The following is a 21050-nucleotide window of genomic DNA, read 5'->3' on the forward strand; positions in this document are numbered from 1 at the left end:
TAATGATAAAACCACATGATTACACTCCTCTATAGACACCGTATGAACACAAATACGACACAAAGACAGAGCTCATCTCACTGCAATCGGTTAGTTAGAGATTGTATTGGTTTAATATCACAACACAAAAATATTAAATAACTTAAGTGAGTAAATAAAAACATTATGTCCAAAACGTACCCGTTAAATAACATGTTCAGGGAAATAATCAAAGACTGGATTGTCCGTGGCTCTAAATATGAAATACATTGATACAGGGGAAGTAAAAAGGCCAAACATTACATCGTATCAGCTTCTCATGTGTTTGTTTATGTGATAGTCAACTGAATAGTTTTTAATTTTGGACTGTTGACTCAAAGTTTACTTTATTTCGTCTCAGAGACGGACAGAAAAGAGAAGAACAATTACCGGCTGGACTGAAGTCTCTTCTATCAGACAGGAAAATCAACTGTGTCGCTCGTGGCTATAGTCCATGAAGAGAGGACAGAAACACAGAAAGAAAATGTACGATCTTTACCGAGGATAACAAGCAAATACGTTTCAAGACGAGAGCAACAAAAAGCAGTTTGTGTGTGAAAGCTTGTTGGCTGAGTGACAGCGTCCCCTTCTCCTTCTCCCTCTTCCTCAGACTGAATAGACGGGCTTGTTTGTTGCCACTGGTAGAACTAAAGGGAAACAATGTCACTTGATTCCCCTTCTGTGTGTGTTTATCGGAAGACAGTTAATCATGCATAAGTGTCTATTGAGTTTCCGTCCCCCGGAAGCTGTATCCAGAATACCAATTTACCATTTGCTCTTTTCTATTCTCTCCGTCTCTGTTTCTCTGTCTTTCTCCCCAGTCTGTCAGTTCCATTAAAATGAATTGACCTGGATGCTCAAAAATAGCATAACTTAAGAAGGTTGTGAAACACCAAACATATAGGAAACAGCATATGCTATGTATGTGACGAGGTGACCATTGGTGCGGACGTGTCATGATAAAATTGTTTGTTTCTATTTCTGACTCTATCTTAATCAATGTGATATATCTGACCCACTAATCTGTTGACTGTTAGCTGCTTCTTTACTCTGGGCTTCACATATTTATCCATATTTATCTATCTGTCTGTCTGACTGTCCGTCCTTCAATTCATCTATCTATCTATCTATCTATCTATCTATCTATCTATCTATCTATCTATCTATCTATCTATCTCTGTGTGTATGTTAGTACTCTAGATTAAATCAATAACAGCGTTATGGCTGAATGACAGGATTATTAAACTGTATAAAGAAGCTTACTGTAACCTGTACTCTCCTGTATTTGCTGGCAGAGTGCAAACAATGGAAGGCTCATGTATATTTGCAGATAGTGGAGCAGGTCAGTGGCTTCAATGTGTTATTGTCTACATATGACTCCCACCACCACTAAAATGATTTGAAGGAATTAGACAGAGCGCCACCTGGACCTCAGTCCACAACAGAAAGCCTTTCACATTAATGCATCAATGATTTACAGTAATTGAAAAGGATTATTCTCCGTGACGACTCAGCACAGAACATTTTACTGCTCGCTTCGTAATTTAGGGAATTCTAATATTGCTACTTATGAAAGCAACTGGTTGAGACAATAAACAGTACGGTCAGATGTAAGAGTATGAAGTTAGTCAGGATTACTTTTGAACTAGAGGTTAGTGAGAAAATGCATTCCCTTTTCCACAACAGATAAAATCATAAAACGGCAGGTTTAAAATGATCAGATATAACTCCAAAAGGTAAAAGACTAGTTACTTTACATACAGGGAAACATGTAAACAATGTATGCAGTATTTTTATAGGATAACTTATGGCTGGAAAATTAACACAATTTAGTCTATGGATCAGACTTCTGTTAAAAAAAAAAAAAAAATCCAATGTTATATTGCATGTTGCAAAAGTAACACATATGTTTGGCATTACAAATACTCCAAACAATAAAATACAATTCACAAAGTGTAAGACTTTTAGGAAGAAATAAAGGATTACTGTACATATTAATATAATTAAACGATAAATCAGTATACACTACAGTATTGTTCACTTAAAACATGTATTTGTAATTATTTCGTTTTCTTAACAGAAATGTGGTTATTTTTTAATTGACAAAAATTGTGATTTATCTCACCAATGTCAACGACGAACCGCGTCAAAATGACAGACGCACCTTCTATCCAATCAATTCTATTTCTCTGGCAGCGCGACATCTACGTTAGCCAATAGAATTATAATACCAGATGTCAGCTGTCCAATCACAGACGGCTAAATAGTGGAAGGGGAGGGTCCTTCTCTCCTTCGGCTTTGCCCAGTCCGGATGTTCCCCAATAGCGAATAACTAGCAGCAGTGTGTGTGAATGTGGCAACCGAGGTAGACAGGGAGGGGTACATAGACTGACTAGACCAGGGCTTTTTGTCTTTTCGCTTTCTTTTTATTTCATTACAGAGCCAAGTCTGTCCTCTTTATGTGACGCCACGGCCGTAAACTTGTTCGTAGACGTGAAAGCCCGGCCGCCGCTGCTTTTCTTTGGGACGAATCGGTACCGTTGTGAAAAACAGCCCAGAAGAAAGAAGGAAAGGGAGAAACAACATGGGTCTATAATAATAATAAAAAAAGAAAGGTGTTGTGTTATCAACCGACGATGAGTCTCTGGGAGGATCCGTGAAGCTTATTTATTTGTATTTATCCCTCCTCCCTTTCCCTTGTGTCCCTTTTTGTTGTTTTATTTTTGAATTTTTTTTTTCCTCCTCCCTTCCTACTTTGGGAGGTTGTTTTTTTATATAATAAAGAAAAGCCAACGGGATACGTTACAACAAGGACTGAAGGATGGACCAAGCCGGCATCCTGAGAAAGTTTATCCAGGGGGTGAAGGCCATGAGCGAGGGGGACGAGGAGAGGGGAGAGGACAACTTCGGCAGCGACTTCATGGTGGGTCAACATTTACATGAGCTTACCTAGCCTCCTTTCCCTTGTACCCACCTCAACCAAACCTCTCTCCCATCGCTATCTCCACCTTTTCCCCAACACCACACCCCTCCCCGGCTCCTGGTCTCCCGCATCCCCCAGGAGGTGAGGCAGGGGCGGCCACACTGCCCTCTTCCTTCTCCTCCCGTCCTCCAGGCTTTACATGGCGGCCTAGCATTGTCTCCCAAACCTCAGAAATACTACCGGCTCCTTTTTTCTTTCTTTCTCTCTTTTAATATACACATGAAGACGCAAAAGCAAAACAAGACGCATTCACGTCACTTTTCACTATTTTATACGTGTTGGGGAAGGCTTATCTTGGGTAAATGCTGTGCTAAAGTGCAGTTATTATGGCTTACTGTCTGATAAGCATGCCTGATTGTGAGGATACAGTGCAGTGATTCATTGTCCTCTGTCATACTCAATAAGCAATGACTAGCCACTGGCCACACCGAGCATGGCTGTGTGTGTGGTATCTCCTTTGGTGTACCTGTAGTGTGCCTGTGCATCATTTTGATACAGCATATTGCTAGAAATCTCTGTAAAATATTGATAGAGCGATTGCAGTTGCTTACTTGGTGGAGGTTTTGGGCAGATATGTAAGGCAGTGGATGCCAAATACACCCAAAGACAGTCAAATCAGCAGCTTTATTTGTTAAATATAGTTTCCCCAGCTTTTCAGGCTAAATACACTCATTGTATTCCACCCTCAACTGATAATACATAGGTTGCACAACATATTTGAGACGCAGTATGATGCGATCAAATTGAGCTGCACCACAATCTAGTCTCCAAAATGACCATGAAGTTGATTTAAAGTTTAAAACCGAACATCATGGCCTTCATGAGGGCTGTTGTATTGGACTGGCTGTGTTGATAAACTGGCAACTGAGTGTATTATTCATCGAGGAACAAAAACGGCAAACCTAATCTGTCTATCCTTTTTTTCTGTTCCTTTTTTCGTTTGTGATTATGATTCAATGTTTGTATTGTAATGTGTTTGTAGTACTGTATATTGTTACTTTACTACATTCTTACATGTGAAAAGAGACATTCATTGTTCAATATTGATAACATATTTTGTTCGCCACATGATGACCACTGGCCTGCAGCCATACCCACAATGCATCGCTGGATGATGTAATAGGACTTGTCCCAGGCTTGTGAAATTGCTGAAATAGCCACAACCGGTATGGCACTTCTGTAATACCATTTGCATCACTGTGTGGTCATATTAGGTTAATGGCTTTGATTGGGATCCGTTGGGAAACGATGTCCTAGCTGGAAGGATACGTGCACATTTCATTTGCAAGTTTAAATTAATGTAATGGAGTAAAGCCTCTAAAGGATTCAGAAAGAAACAGTCCTCAGTTACAGTTAAACTAGTTGTAGAAGCAGATTGTAGGTTTGGATTTCCTTTATGATTTGCATCACGCCAAAGGGGAGTTAAACGTTGGTTGGTCATTGTTGTACTGTAGTTTGGTTGTTTGTGAAAGAGGTGATTCAATGTCTGGGTTAACTTTTTCTCCTTTTGCCTAGAGTTACACACACACACACACACACACACACATACACATACACTTACTTCATTCTCCTTACTTCCCTACTTCATCCAAGCTGCTTGCTGGAGCTTGCAACATTCTTTCTTGGCCCATTTCATAAGATTTTGTCCTGGCTTTAAAACGGGAGCTCTCTCAACTCCTGGGCACACTTTGGATGAAAGCTACACAATTTGTCTGGCATCTTGCGTTGAAAATAGGGCCGAAACAAATTCTGAAATAAGGCAAACTCTCTATAAGTGTCCAGTTGTGTGCTGATGAGCGTGTGTCATGAAACCCGACTACGAGTGGCGTTGGGCTGAGAGAGGCATTGAGGAAGTGCTTTATGGATAAACTACAGCCCTATAGATGGAACGATCTTATAGTATCTCAGAGTACATTATATTGGCTGCTGGTTCCTGTCAATCTTAAATGCTTCACATAGAGTTGACTGGGGTAAATGTAGGTTCTTCTTTAAGCACCGCCAGACTTCTCATTCATGACTTTACACACATCCACGCCTTGTCAAACTGCCTACTACAACCACAGCCCTGCGCTGTTTAACATTGGGAGGGACCGTAGGAGATGTGATCTTATAGCTTGTGGGTGGAACATTTTTAGTTTCTTTATCAATTTTCCCAACAAAACATCCCTTTAGCCCTGGTTGCGGCCTTTTTAAATCAGAAACCCCACTTTTCAAGCTTGCAGCGACACCACTGACTGCCATCACTGACTGCTTGTCATGCCTCCATTCTTCATGTGATATCGGTTCAGTTTCCTTTCAAATGAGCTTTATTGGCTTGAAACACAATAATTCCTTTCTACAGTGAAACATATTTCCTGTTAGCCTTTTGGCTATCGCATCCCTCTGGACAGTAACATGACTATAAAACCGCTCACGTAAATGTCATCTTTGTGCCATGGAAAGGCTTCAATTTGAACAATTTCTTGGATAACAATTTTTCTACAGTAATTCAGTTCAGGAAACTTGCTGAATGTCAGGTTTATTAATGGTGTTCATGTAAATCTAAATCAAGCTAAATCTGCAGTCGGATGGCAACATCTGCTGGTGAATTAGGAGCTTCATCTGTATTATTCAGCAGCTTGAAGACAAGAAGGCATGTTCTCATTGAGCACGGGTGGGCTGCGTGTCACTGTGCCGAGCACCGTTAAGACTCGTCCGCCAACATGTAAGTGAGTGCTTTAGCTGCTTGCTGCTGGTCTGTCGTACCAATTTCGAGCCTTGCATGAAGCTTTCAATTGCCGGAGTCAAACACTCCCAATGCCACAAGCACATGGGGTGTGCTGCTTTGCACACTGAGTCACCAGAACGCCTGACGTAACACCCACTCGGACTATTGTTGTGTGTATATATAGAATGTGTTTTATTGGCATAATTACAATGCACTGGAAGGGCAACAAGTCGGATATAACATGCTTTGATACTCCTCCTGCAGCTGTTTGATGGAATAGGGACACTTGACTTTTATTTTCCTATCTGGCACCCAAATTTAAGAAGTGTCTTTCTGTTTTTTTGCAACCAATTTCTCCGATTTTGGCCACATCGCCCAGCCATATTTCCCAGCTATGTGTCTATTATTTCTTCCTTGCCCATCTGCGTTTTAATGACAAGTTATTTTAGGGTTGAACTGACCAGCTTTGTGGCATGTTAGTGGGTCCAAATGGCAGTAAGAACTTTAAAAGATTTAAACTTCAGCCATGCAGCGTGTCATCAGTAAACGGTATTATCACTGTAACCAATCTGGTACGACGGGGATGGCTTCATTTAAAGGGATACCAATGGGATGAATGGTAAAGTGTGCTGTCGAGACCTGGTGTCTGTCAACATGGGGGAATCTCTGCAGTTGCTGGTTTCACAAAACCAAACAATGGCAATCTTAGATGTTTCACAAGGGTGGTTATCAACCGGCTCTGTCAACCCACGGCTTTCCAAACCAGCTATTAGTGCGCTTATGTAAGAGAGCCCGAGTAAAAAAACAAAACACGGGCAACGGTACGGGCACATTAAGATTCTACATTTGGTGAAAATGTGGTCATTATAGTTCTAGATAAAATATGATTCAGTAAGTAAACAGAAGATATAAACCCACAACTAGAATACTAAAACTTGCAAAGTAAGACTTCCCAAAGATAAAAGTTTATTTCTGAAGCAAACAGATGGATAATGTTGACATAAATGTATCATCTTCTGTCAATATATAACAGAAAATGTAACACAGTTTTCATTTTGAAGGCCAGATGAGATTGCTCGAGGCAAACTGCAAGCCAAGCTTTAATATCCGATAACACCAGCTACATTACGAGCCAGCTTCCAACTGAAAGCCTGTTGAAGAGATCTATAAAGAGTCCACAAACCAACCTGTTGGAGAAGAACAGTTTGAAAAGGTTGGCTTCCTTGATGCCGTAAATGTGCATATCAAAGTTGGACTAGATGTGAAAGCTCAGCGTGGGTCCACTTTGCCCGTGTGAGCGAATCACCTGACGTCGACCCTTCCTTTCAAATGCGTTGAATGAGGTGTTAACTGTTGTGACCGGACCCGTCCAACGTTATATCGCTGACTCACAAAGCTGGCTTTGTGGAGCGAGTCTCACCGCTCCACGGGCAGAGCGCTAACTGCCTGTCCTTGGAGACTGAGTTTTGCTCTTCAGTTTTAATTAAAAAAAAACAAGTGTCCAAATTGTATTACAGCAGAGAGGGAGAAGCAATCTCGAGACGCTCTTCTTTAACGTGGGCTCACTTTCTTGATCTGATGAAGACTTGATGTCTTTTTCCTTATGAAGTGAACCTCTCATAGTGTTCAGGTCATATAGTAATCGAGCGAGTGAGGTGTGGAGTTTAGCTCAAGCCCGGGTTGATTGAACACACAGCTGTTGATAGACACACAAGCTGCAGGGGTTGAGCCTGTGACCTCAGTGTTATGGGAAACCCTCTGTAGCTACTAGGCCACCACGCAGCCTGAAAGAAACGTGCTATTATAGAAGACTTCGGGGGAAAAAATATGCCTCAGTGTTTGTTGTACATGTGCATTTTTTTTTGCACGGTTGTCCCCAGTGGCAGTGGATCTCCGAGCCCTGGCAGAAACTGCGCTCATACGGCGGTTAGAGCTAAAAAACACGTCCCAACTCGGCGGTGGCGTCAAGAAAGCGTAGCACCCACGCTCCGCATTCACCCTCAGATTCACCCTCGGGTGCACCCTCAGCTAAACACCGTTGGCTCTGTCTGTCAGCTGGAAGCACCGCTAGCTGACAGCAGCCAGCTCGGCCGTCGCCACATTTGGAGCAGTTGAGAGGCAACGGAAATGCGCCCAATCTCGTACACAGCTACTTATACAAAATCTAACTTGTTGTCAAACATGGAGCTGAGAACCAATTTTATACAAACATATTGCAATTTTGCCGTCTGTTCATGTGCCACATGGACATGAACAGTCTGCGTATGAGCAGATGCCTGGATATTGCGATTTGCGACTCATGCATGAGATGGAAGGAGACACTTTGCGTGTCCTTCATAGAGGTGTAAAAATAATTTCACAGGTCCAGTAAATGTAGCTACGAAGTGGTTCAAGTTGGAAATGAGGAGAGATGAAGGGAGCATAACGTAAAAAAAAACAACTAAAAAAAACAATAGGACCTCTGTCATGCGTGATACTATTTCTAAATACACTGGCATAAACGCACGCATACCTGCTGTTAGGAACATTCGGCTCAATATTGTAGTCTAGACAGGGGGTGTGTGTGTGTGTGTGTGTGTGTGTGTGTGTGTGTTTCTGCCCGCCCAACCTTGGCGAGCAGATTCCTCCCAAGTCGCACATCAAAGAAAGCGAAAAAGTGCAAACGTGCGCTTCTCTAAATGCGTGTCCTGTTGGGCTGACATAAAACACTCAGAGGGGAGGCAAGAAAATGAGATGTGACGATGCCTAACTTTTGTGGGTTTTTGTGTAGTAGATATTTCCACAGTCACCAGGGGGCTTCCCCTTGTCCTCTGAGTTCTGTGTTTGCATTTGAAGTGCCTGCACACACATCTGAGCCTGCAGCACATGATGGGAAGCCTTTATGCCCATGTATTATACAAGCCCACACACACACACACACACACTGGTCAGGGATGCAAGGACCCCCATTTCTGTGTATCAGCATGGAAGACAAGTGCCAGTGTGAGTGGACTTGAGGGAACTTCATTCAGAGATTGTTCAGAGTGGTTTTAGATTAACTTGGCAAAGGCAGTCTACTGGAGTCTGAGGCTTTAGGTTTCAGTAAATCTGTCTCAGAAAATTATTAGTCTGCCATCATTCATCACTGGCTAAGAAAGAAGAAACCTGGTGTGCATGTTTGTACGGCTGTGCGCTTTTATTAGCGTGTGTGTGTGTGTGTGTGTGTGTGTGTGTGTGTGTGTGTGTGTGTGTGTGTGTGTGTGTGTGTGTGTGTGTGGCAACCACTGTAAGCTTTCCTCATGTTACTGTAACAAGACTTCCCAATTTCCTCTGGTGTCACAAGCCTCCTTCTCTCTCGCCCGCCCGCCCCCTCCCACGGCTTAACCCAGAAACCAGCCTTTTGCCCCGGAGCTGGGTGTTTCTCAGAAGAGAACACAATATTTCCGCTCTGGAGTGAATTATTGTGTGTGTAATTGTGAGAGAGAGAGAGAAGCCTTGCTTTGATGAAAGCTAGCCGAGCCACCAACCAGGCTGAAGAACTGTATTGATCAAGATAAAGAGACCACACACTCGAACACTCTGCAGTAATACAGTGTGTGTGTGTGTGTGTGTGTCATAGGTGAAAGGAAATTGCTACATGGAGAGACATTTTTGGACAGGATACTAATCCAGGAGTGTATTAAATGATTATAATATCAATAAACAAACACAGAATGTCAATTGAACGCACTTCACCAGACTCTTACTCGACCCTCGTCTGGGCTTAAGCGTGAAAGCTTGTGAGGCCGGTTTGACCCCCCATGTACGGGCTGTGAATATCAGAGCAGGGGAGGGATTAATACATGCACACAAACACTGAGCACACAATGAGCTCCTGTCCCAGGTGACTGGGATTAGATGCGGTTTTGTCCACATCTGCTTCCTGCAGCAGGCCTCGCTCGAGAGCGGGAAACTACCACCAGGCAAATACCCCAAAATGTGCACTGTGTTTGCGTCGTGTGGCCGTGTCAACAATTGAAACTGAAAATCCAACATGTCAGACTTCTATGGTTGTGGGTTCCTCTCCAGAAATGTTTCAGTAATAAGTTCCCAGTGGACGATGTTCTGCGTATTTTCTATTTATTTTGTTGTTGTTGCAGTGAGCTTTAGAGGGTTTATTGTTTTCTGAGCTTATTTCAGAGACACAAATGATGGTGAAGAGGGAGGGGGAGGTCACGCTGTGAAAATGATGACATTCTGATCTTCACAGGGAAAGTCACATGGCGGTCGGCTGCAGAATAGCACTACTGGGGGTTCAGTGTCTCACTCGAGGACACATGAATGGTTTTATGACTGTATGATCGTGTTTTTATATCTTCTGCCATTTGCGTCAAATTTCGTAAGACCCCTTTTGACTTCTTTATTTTTATCCATTCCTGTTCCTTGATTCTGACTCCCTAATACTGGCCATTGTAATTGTTTGGCATCTACCCTTGTTCTTGTGTCTTGCGAGATGTTTAGTGATATCATACAATGTGGTATACTGTTTTGCCTTTTCAATTTAAAATGCGAAATGTTTACAAGTCTTCTCTTTACTTGAGCGTAAACAGAAAAAAGTCAAACTTCATCAACTACTCAGGAGTCAAATTGATCACAAAGACGAGGTGAAGGAAACTCACCGCCACGTTTACACACCAAGAACAGATATTCTGACACTTAAACCAGAAGATTGTCTTTTGCATCTCATTTCCATATCTCTCTCCAGTTCATCTTCTGGCACTTCTCCTCTTTCCCCACTACATCCTTCCTCCAGCTCTGTCCACTTAGTTTTGTCTTTGGATGTTGTAAAAGCCACAAAAACCCCTTCCTCGCATGCCGCACAGCGTGAGAGTCTGTGTACTTATGCCAAGCAGAGCTTTGAGGTCCCAAAGGAAGTAGGCACCCAGAAGGGACTTTGGTTTTACATGGCTGGTTGAACCGGTCGCTTTCAGGGCAGGTGTTTCCAGTTGTGGCGTAATATTTGCATATTGAGCGGCTGCCTGAGTGATTTGTATAACAATCAGATATTCGGTCAGATGGTTTAGGAACTGAAAATGAAAGAGAAAGGGAAGCCTGATGTTTAATTAAAGGAAAGCACATTAGTGTGTGTGTGTGTGTGTGTGTGTGTGTGTGTGTTTCATGCTATCTTGCTCCACTGACCTATATTGGCCAGTAGCCATGAAGTGGAAATTACTGCACAATGCATGCATGTTTGTATGTGTGTATACAGCTTGGCAACTGATGCTGGTCGTTGGACATTATCTTATTATTATTATTTCGTGTTATTTCCTTAGTGATCAAGCCTCTTTATTCAGCTCTGTTTAACTGGTAAACTAACAGTGGCACTTGACCTGTTATCTGAAAAAATTGATTTATCTTCTTTCTTTTTTTCCAAACAAAGCAATTACCGAAAGAAACAAATAATCTCATAATAATCTAATTAACACATTGAATGTTGTTTGTTTAATTTGCTCACAAACTAAGACGTCAGTTCGCTGGTTTGAGGGCAGTACTGCTGGACTATTTCTTGACCCGGAGACAGAGTTTGCTGGTTTTTCAGTCTTTATGCTAAGCTAAGCTAACCGGCCGTTTGTTCCACCTACATATTTAGCATTCAGAAGTATCAAACGTGTCATCTAAGTCTTAGCAAGAAAGACAATATTGCTTTAAAGCTGCTCCTCATTTATGCTGCTGCGTTATATATCATCACCCGCTTCCTGTCGCAATTTTTTTTTCATTTACTTGATTTTGACTTTGGTGCAGTTGCATCTTTTTCTGTCCAGCTAAACATGACTTTGCAGCCTTTTGTTCTGACCTGGGACACTAATGCCACGAACAGAAAGCTTATTGAATCGACAGACGGAGAGAAGCAGAGCGACATATAGACTCGTATAGCGAGCCATACGGACCCTTTTAGTGTCTGTGCTGTGGCAGTGCATCTTTCCCCTGCATGCTCGCAGAGTGCTTTGTAAGAGGTGACCTATTTTAGTGTGTGTGTGTGTGTCTGCATGGAAGGTGACCGTCAGCACAGCCTCTCTGCCACCAGCGCTCAACACCTTCACTTCCTGGACCCACACACACACACTTTTTCCCAGAGAACATATTTCCTGCCGATCAGTGCTTACGGCCGAGTTAAAAAAAAAAGAAGCAAAAGAGAATGTGTTTCTCTTTGTGTGTGTTTGTGTGTGTGAATAATTCAGTGTGCCAGAGAAGTACAGCGATGCTGACTTATTCAGCCAGGAGACAGAAAGTAGGTTAGACCCACTAACGGCTACGTCTCTCTCTCTCTCTTTACCTCTACCGCTCTGGTGCTCCTTCTATCTCTCAACATTTGTTTTTAAATCTTCGTTTCTTCTTTCGTTTCCTAATCTTCTTTTCCATTGTCTCTCCATCTGTCTCTCTCTCTCTCTCTCTCTCTCCCTCTCCCTCTCCCTCTGGGCCCAGTAACTGCCCTGGCATCCTTGAGCCATTTTAGGCCCAGTTAAGTCATTGTGTAGAAATGTGTCTGTGAACACACATGACTGTCACACCCTGAAGGGGGTCTGTGAAGTAGGCACTGGGCTTTTTGGGGCAACGCCCTGTGTGTGAATGTGTGTGTGTGTGTGTGTCGGTGTCGGTGGAAGTAGAGCGTTCACAGGAAACTGGCCAACTCAGTCATGCTGTTTTACTCCTCTGACTGATGGGAAGTTGGAAAATATTAGCAACAGAACGGAGTAGAAAGGTAGAAATAGAGTGTAGAAGGAACAGGAGCAATGTGACAAAGACTTTCTATAGTTTTTTTGCTTTTAATTCTAAGTCCGAAAAAGAGATGAAAGCACCGGAGTGAAGCACCATTGATTCATCGGTTAGATGACCTGGGCTGACCGAACATGACGAGTAAAAAACACTGCAACTGAGTTCGTCCGAGAAGTTGAACTCCAGTTTAACTTTTGACAGACGGAGCAAGTGAACACCATCTGCTAACACAATGTTAAAATGTGGGTATCACGCCTCACACTTTTAGCAGCCCAGACCACAACAGTGCAGCGTTGCTGGTTTCACTGCGTTCTGGTTTTTAATTGTGTGAAAACCATAGAAAACGGTTTGAGTTTTCTAGTGTTTTAGTAACTTCGCAGTCCTAAAGGTACAAATGATGAAGACATTTACCTGGATCTGATTACAGGAGTGTACTTTGATAAATACAAGGATGTTTATTTTTCCTTGCCCCCTCTGTTCTCCTCTCTGCATTGAGGACAGAAGCTAGTGCGAAGCGACAGAGTGTGTAAAGAGAGCGTGTGAATGGACCACAGAAACAAGGAAGAAAAGGACCCATTTGCTTCGTAACCAAGAGCTTCTTAAAAGCCTCGCCTCTCCCTCTTCCCTTCTCTCTCTCCCCCTCTTCCTCTCTGTTCACCTCCCCTTTGTTTATTCCCCCCCTTCTCCATATCACTCCTTTTTATCTTTAATATCCTTATCTCTTCTCCTCATCTTTCTTTTTCTCGTTCCCTCACACCCCACCTCTCATGGTTTGTTTAGAAAAAAGTACCGAGCAGCAGGCGAGGACTCTCTCCCTCTGCTTTATTTCTTCTGCATCCTCTAGGCTTACCCATTATTTGTCTTTTGTGTGTTTGTGTGTGTGTGTGTGTGTGTGTGTGTATTTTACGTAACAGGAAGTACGAGTAATTAGAAACAGGGTATGTCTGCAGGACAATGGAAAGTAAAGAGAAAAATGGCGAGACAGACAGTAGCTGGGTCGCCATCCGAGTTTCTTTTTTCACAACGATGTATCAAATTAAAAAGGCGTTGGATACAATTAAGCTTTTGTTCGTGGGAAGTTTATTTTCCATTATCACTAATTACGTAATCAGCCTCTTGAAAGGTCAAATTTGTCTACAAATCGTCGTTCAAATCGAGAAACCCTCTGTAAATCCTCGGCCTCTCGGAAGTGTCAGGTCCACGTTTGTACTATCATTGTACATTGTTGGTAAAACACATGCAGGCCACATTCAATGCAATGCATGACAAGAAATGCTTAAAATGTTCTCAGACAACTTGCTTGAAAGGAAACCGTGTGTTACTTTTAAAATAGTATGACAGTCTAGCCTCTGTACCTAACCCTCACCGCTGATGCATTTACTCATCTCCTTGTGTCGCACAAGTCAAGCTCCTAACAATTCTAGTTGTCAAGCAACCACTACTCCATATCTGTTGGTAATTCAACAGCTGTAGTAGGTGAAGGACTCTATCAACAATTATTACAAATACCTCTTCCACAAGCAGTCAAATAAGATGTACAGAAGCAAGACATGTATTGTTTTCTTTGTGGCTTTTTGAGCCTGCGATCAGCTGTTGAATAGACCGCTTGCTGATATCCCTACATATATGCCTCTCTGGGACAAAAGCTTTGTCCAGTTGACCTTAAAACGAATGTTTGTCGGCTTGATCTGCTGAATTGAGCGATTGAGGTGTTAGCCTGGAATTACAAGCGCTGATATTTTGTAGTTTTTTTTTTTTATGCTGCTAATCTCCAATTTGACCTGCATGATTATACAAGTCGTGAAATCTTTCCCCTAAATGGCAGCTGATGTAGTCGTATCATGTATAGATTCACATGGGCCGAAACAAAGCTTTGATTAGGTGCTACAAGATGTCAGAACTCATAATCTTTAATGTGGGAAGTGCCTTGTACTTCCCAGTTACAAAGGGGACATAAATACATATCATTACCGTGTTAGAGAGCACAATAGTGTCCATGTTTGCCTCCACATAATATGTTTTGTGGGTTGGGAGAATCACAAACCATCACGAATCCCTGTTGCCTGCCTTCTCTTGCTCATTGTGTGTGTGTGTGTGTCTGTCTGTCTGTCTGTCTTCTCGGGCTCTGGCCCAGCACAGAAGCAGACCTCTGTTAGAAATGTAATTCACATGGGGCCAGGAGGAGCTCTAATGCTATTACCACACACACACGCACAGCTGTGTTGCCGCCCACAGTCTCAGTGTGTACCTCTCGTCCTCCCCCATCTCCTTTCCTCTTCCTTGTTTCCTCTCCCTCAGCTCGCCGCCGTGCTTTAGAGAGATGAGTGATGCAAAATGAAAGTCGAAAAACTCATTATGTCTTTAGGGTGCCTCTGAGCTGTTTGTGTGTGTGTGTCAGTAGTGTATTCAGTTTATGAAAGCACTGACGCGCTGTGTCACAAAGACAACTTTCAGAGGAAAGAAGTAACAGAAGACAGGAGCTGAGAGTTGTGGCGTTTTCTTTACCCGTGTTTGTAACTTGTAGGCATAAAGATTGACATGTAATGCATGGAATTTATACGACTAAATGGGAAAGATATTCTCAACTAGGGCTGCAATGATCCGACTTTATAAGTTTTAATATCGATACCTTGGGGTCGGGTATCGTCCGATACCGAGTAGGGTAGTAGTTTGTGTTTCACTGTTTGGAATTATTCTTATGTCTAAAGCAACTTTAGGCAAGATTTAAACATTGCTTTCTTCATTTTGTGAATTTTTCTTCAAAATTAAGAGGAATTAAGCTTTTTTAAGACCCTTTTAATGCAGCAAGGAATTAAAATTCAAGTATATATCGTGTATTTGTTATATAAATATTGACTTGGATAGCTCCACTGTCACATAAACAAAATCCAACTATTTATATTGTTACCCTGGTATCAGTGCATCCCGACTCAACTATGCAATATTGGTGTTGACGTTGTAGTTATCATTTCCCTCCGATGTTTTTGCAATAGTTTCTGTCGGCCTGTGTATTGTTGTCTGTTTCTCCGCAATAGCTACGAAGCGACGTTACGACAAAAGTCACAAGAGAAAGGTGGACAGGAAGAGAAGTCTTGAGGTTGGAGAGTTCTCAGGAAATCAGGATGTACAGTGTGTTTGTGTGCGTCTGTCACAGCAGCACGAGGGAAGCCGGCAGTCGGTGCCAGAGAGAAGAGGCGGGACCATTTTTCACACGAGGCTCCAGCAGCCTCGAACGCCCACGCTGACTTTCTCAGAGAGAGAGAGAGAGAGGCACTGACTCAGAAAGAGAGAAGGAAGTGATTGAAGCAACTGAGAGAATAAAAAAAGGCACTTGACAGAGATATCATGTGAACACTATCAGAGTCGAGCAGCAGGCGTTTTTAATAGTACGAAAGTCTTGCTGTTCTTTTGAAGTTTCTTGAAAGTTACGCTGTGACACTCGAGGCCACAGGGAAGCTGTGAATGAGTGATACAATTCACTGGAAGCTTCAGAAAGTCCCCTAACTTGTAGTTGAGCTCCTCCACCTGTAGTTCGCTTAATTTGATCCGGACCAAAGGAAGAAGTGGCGCTTTGTTAGTTTTTAGTTCTGGTCTGGTTCCTGTTCCCAAGAGGAGTAAACATAAAGGCACACACACGGACTAGTGACCCCCTGATTGGACCGAAACACAAAGAAATGACTGATTATTACCAATATAATTAGACTGCATGTCGGCTAACGGGTGGAGACAGGACTGTACAAAAGGCCGGGGAGCGCACAGACCTGAGCAATGAGCCGGATTACTGTTACACTCTTTTTAATGGACTTAATGAAGTGTCAAAGTAAGGAGTCGGATACAAGCACGGCAGCTTTAACAGCTTTTGACCTTTTTAATCGGGGACAATACCCGCGCTGAAGGTTGTATACACGGCCTTCTACTGATCGGTACGATCGCTTCCTCGGCAGATGTTTTTGTGAGTGTTTTGGCCTTTTTTAAATCATTCGGAAATCGCACATCTGCTGTCATAAACTCCCGTTGGTTCGTTTGCTTTCAGCATCTCAAATGAGCACAGAGTGTTGCTTGGAAGCGGACAGCTATCCTCCTGTTTCCGGCGGTCTCGGTTCAGTTGTTCGATTGGCAGCTTTCACACCAGCCCGAATGAGCCGAAATAACCGAGCAAACGGACCCAAGCTGGTTTTCACTGTACCGAGAAGGTCAGGTGGGAAAGCACCCTTAATATCTGATACCTTAAATTACCAAAATGTTTGCAGCTGGATCCTCCTCCTTCTCAATAAGGATGCGTGTGGAGTTTTCATCCAATAATATGGACTCAACCGAAATCAACAACACAATAGAAATCTGTAGCACACTGATTGCAAACAACAATCTTAAGCGGTGACTTCTGCAGGGTGGGATACGCTTCTTGTTTCCTGGTATATTGTTGGGAGTAAAATCTGCTTTCCTGCTTGTGTAATGCCATTTTATATCGCAATGTGAACTTCTCTGGTTATTCAGCTGAGACACAATAAAGGAACCTGCAGACAGAAAGTGTCCTTGAAAAGTCCTTTCATGCCCGATCCAACTAATCAAATATCTGACAAATCACTTATAATACTTGTGCAGTTACCATTTTGCCTTTCTATTTGTAATTTAATCATGTAAAGCACCTTGATTCACTTCGGTGTGGCGAAAAAAGATTTGAACTCAAACATGAACTTGTGATGGTCCGAGACACCTGCTGTCAGACAAGAGACGCCGTAATTGCTCTCCTCCCATTAACTGAGTGCGTCTTCATCAATGTCAGCTGCTATTAGATTTGGCTGCACTTATCTTAATGCACCATCATGCAAAGAGGAGCGTGTGCGTGTGTGTGTGTGTGTGTGTGTGTGCGCGTGCGTCAAAAGAGTTTAATCAATCTCAGCGTGTATGTGAACGCTTCAGAGCTAATGTATATAAAAAAATAAAGCTTAATTGAAACTCAAATGAATTGCTTAACACCACAGATTTAAGTTTCATATCCAACACTTTGTCACGACTCTCTGGGTCTCTGCCTTAACGCTTTCTTTGTATCTTCAGTGTAATTCTCTTATCTATTCCCTGTGTGCTGTCGAAGAAAAGTCCTCCGATCATACGTGGAACCCATGTTGCCTTTCCTCTGCGTTTGTTGCTCCCATTTATATGTGCAAACAAATGATGTATAATCTCTGCAGGCGTGAGAGCAAAGGAGAAGAAGATAAGTTATTTACTTTCCACTAAATATATTCTCTCTTGTGTTGTTTATTCCAGCGGTTACGACGGTTATCGACTAAATATCGGACGGAGAAGATCTACCCCACCAACGTCGGAGAGAAGGAGGAGAATGTCAAGAAGAACAGATATAAAGATATACTGCCATGTAAGTACACATGCATGCTAATATTGACGATTAAACCTGGCAGCTGGATTTATATATTGGCCGTTATTCTTTTTGAAAGTCCAACCACAGACTAAACTAAAGCACGTTTTTAAGACTATGTATCTGTTGGTTGCATGCAACATACCTGTGTGGGTGAACAACATCACATGGCATTCAAAGTACCATCATGCCTTGCTACACCAGCCTGTGTAATCTGGTGTCTCGTTTCGCTTCTACTTTCTGTTGCTATTTTACGCTTCTTCTGTCACCAAAAGATCCTCCAACCACAGACCTTGGACAAGACGTACACATTTAGATTTAGACCACGTCTTATCAAGCGACAACTTTCCTTTGCCTCCATTAGTAACTTCAGCACTTTAATTTCACATGCTATTTTTATGCAATGCCACCCAATAGAATGACGGCGCCATTAAAATATTATGTATTTATGTCACTTAAGTCACTTTGTGTGCCAGAAAATAAACCCACATTCAGTCATAGTTGAACATATTGTGAAATACCAGCATTGTCAAATATATCACCAACCACTGATCCATTGTAGGCAACATTTCTTTAGACTACATGGTTTGATAAAGGAAATATTTAGAGACAGACGGACTCATTACATAAACATAAATTCACTCAACGTGTGATGTTTGTAGAATTATGTACACATACAATTATAACATAGATGAAGACCCTGAATGGTGTCACAGGTCGTGCGATGGTGTCTGTCTCTCGGAGCTCTCGGTGTACTTAATGACCTCGGGGGGGAAGCTTCCGTGACCCAACAGCTGTGCTCCTGTTTTATATCTTTATCCCCTTTTTTTCTCCTTCGTCGTTCCATCCATTCATCCGTTCATTAAGGCTTTTAGTGAATGAGCTGCTGATGAGGCAACGGAAGAACCACTTCATCCGTAACAGATGTACACACACACACACGCACTTGCACACACACACACACACACACACACTCACTCACTCGGGAATAATGATGTTGCTGTGTGTCCATGAACCTTTTTATTTTACAATTATCTTCAGTTTTTCCTCTCTTTGTCTCTCAATATATCACATTGCATCCATTTAGCTGTCTTTCCAGCTGCTCTTTTCTCTTTCTCTTGTCTTATTTCATCATCGGTTTCTGCAAGTAGAAAACACTTCAAATTCATCAAAGTAAATATGTGTCTCTCTTTCTCTCTTTTTTTCTCTCCCCCAGTTGATCACACAAGGGTGAAGCTGACGTTAAAAACGACCAATCAGGACACCGATTACGTCAATGCTAACTTCATCAAGGTAAAGAAAAGCTGCTGAAATTCCTTTTGCTTTGTCGTTTGACACTTTGATTACAGTGCTGGAGATATTTCCGTGGTATGAAGTGCTACGAAGTGCTACATGAATCACAGGAACATCCAGTGTGGAGATAAAGTGCCTTCACAGAATATATAAATATATATAAATATAAATATAAATATATATATATATTTTTTTTAAACGGTTCATCAAGGTAAAATAAAAAAGATGCTGAATTTCCTTGACTTTGTTGTTTGACACTTTGATTACAGTGCTGGGGAAATGTACGCGGTATAAAGTGCTACATGAATCACAGGAACATTCAGTGTGGAGATAAAGTGCCTTCACAGAATATATCATTTCAAAAAACGGTGCGGATTTGTGATCTTGCTTCCTCTCTCTTTCTCCCTACCAGGGTATGGATGGCCCAGAGGCCTATATTGCAACTCAGGGCCCACTGGCGAACACTGTCATGGACTTCTGGAGGATGAACTGGGAGTACAATGTAGCTGTGAGTACGGCTCATTGGGTGTCGTGGGGGAGGGGAGCAGGAGAGACTTCAATGTTTACTGAATAGCAACAGAAAGCTGTTACTGTGAAAGTGGGTGTGATTATGGTCGTAATTGAACTAAATATTTAATATGGTTGTCAGGCAGATGGGGAGTGCTTCTGCTGGAACCAGATGGACAGAAAGGGAGGGGTCTGTGACTCGGTTTAACTCTCTGAAAGGCGATAATTACTCCTGTAGGATCAAAGAGAATGATGTGAGATGAAGATGGAAGTCTGCATGCACACGCAAATACGTTTGCGTTTTAAAACAAAAACTATCTCCGTCCACATGGCGTTTCAGCATCGTTTGCTAAATGATTTCCATCCATACTAGCAAGCCTGAGAATGAATATTATTATATTATATGACTATTCACGTACACTGGGCATGCGGGTGCCGGTGTAAATTGTCTACTTGGTTACAAAAAACACAACAGAGTATTATAGTAGTCTTTAATAATGAAAGGTAGCGCTCCGTAGGGCTGATCGTAACGCTATTTGTGGTCTTCCAGAAAAGGGTCACGTGACGAATCAGGGAAGGACACGTCGTGACTTCTAAGACCCAATCAAGTAGCAAACGCAGGCGTCTATATTATCATTTTAAAACGTATGCATTTGCGCTGGTCCGCACTCGGAGGTAACCTCGGTGCTCTAAAACTCCGACCTCGCGGGGATACTCAGTGTAAACATAGCAAAATATATGCGTTTTAAAATGGAAAGGTAGTCGTGTGGACATGGCCTCAGAATTAAAACGTTTGATCCAAAAAGATCTGAAGTCTGCTGTACTACTGAAGTGTAAAATATAGAAAAGCTGCAGGGTACTCCTGAGTGTCTGGACTTCGTTTTGGCAGCTACAGCATTTCCTAAATAGAACATAGGAATAAATATTTGGTGAAATCTAAGATTTAACTGTGAGTGGCTGGGTGTAAATATTGATTGTAATTCTTCCTGTTTGTGTCTCTGCAGGTTATTGTGATGGCTTGTCGAGAGTTTGAGATGGGAAGGGTAAGGCCGCGATATTTATCCCTTCACGTGTGTGTGTGTGTGTGTGTGTGTGTGTGTGTTCGTTCATGCGTCTGTACACACATCTGTGTTCTATTATCTCCACCAAGGTTACGGTATGTCTCGCACCCCTCGGTCTGTTTGTCTGAACATACAAAATATAATTATTATCGCCTTAATTCTTTAGTCCAACATGTAAGACGGCAAATCTAGAGGATTGTTTAGACTTGGTGAAGATATTTCTGGTATTTCTGGTGTTTTTCTTGCTCGTTTGTGAAAAGAGAGACTGAGATGACACTAAAAGCAATTACCAAAGCACATCAAGACGTTCACTGGACTGATAATAACGTGACTGACAGCTCAAATAATTAGCATATGCCCCTATACTAGTCTGTC

At 42.2% G+C, this 21050-nt stretch overlaps 1 protein-coding gene across 1 annotated transcript in view; it reads left to right on the forward strand.

Moving 5' to 3' along the window:
* Positions 1 to 2839: 2839 nt before the first annotated feature.
* Positions 2840 to 21050, forward strand: part of ptpn12 (protein tyrosine phosphatase non-receptor type 12) — a gene marked incomplete at both ends in the record, with an annotated part of 36559 nt that continues 18348 nt past the window's right edge. The window contains 5 exons of the mRNA XM_079236348.1: positions 2840 to 2941; positions 17706 to 17814; positions 19031 to 19107; positions 19520 to 19615; positions 20619 to 20657. Coding sequence (XP_079092474.1) covers positions 2840 to 2941; positions 17706 to 17814; positions 19031 to 19107; positions 19520 to 19615; positions 20619 to 20657 — 423 coding nt within the window. The remainder of the gene's footprint in view (positions 2942 to 17705; positions 17815 to 19030; positions 19108 to 19519; positions 19616 to 20618; positions 20658 to 21050) is intronic.

Source organism: Taurulus bubalis, assembly GCF_910589615.1.
Source record: "Taurulus bubalis genome assembly, chromosome: 20".
Classification (NCBI taxonomy): domain Eukaryota; kingdom Metazoa; phylum Chordata; class Actinopteri; order Perciformes; family Cottidae; genus Taurulus; species Taurulus bubalis.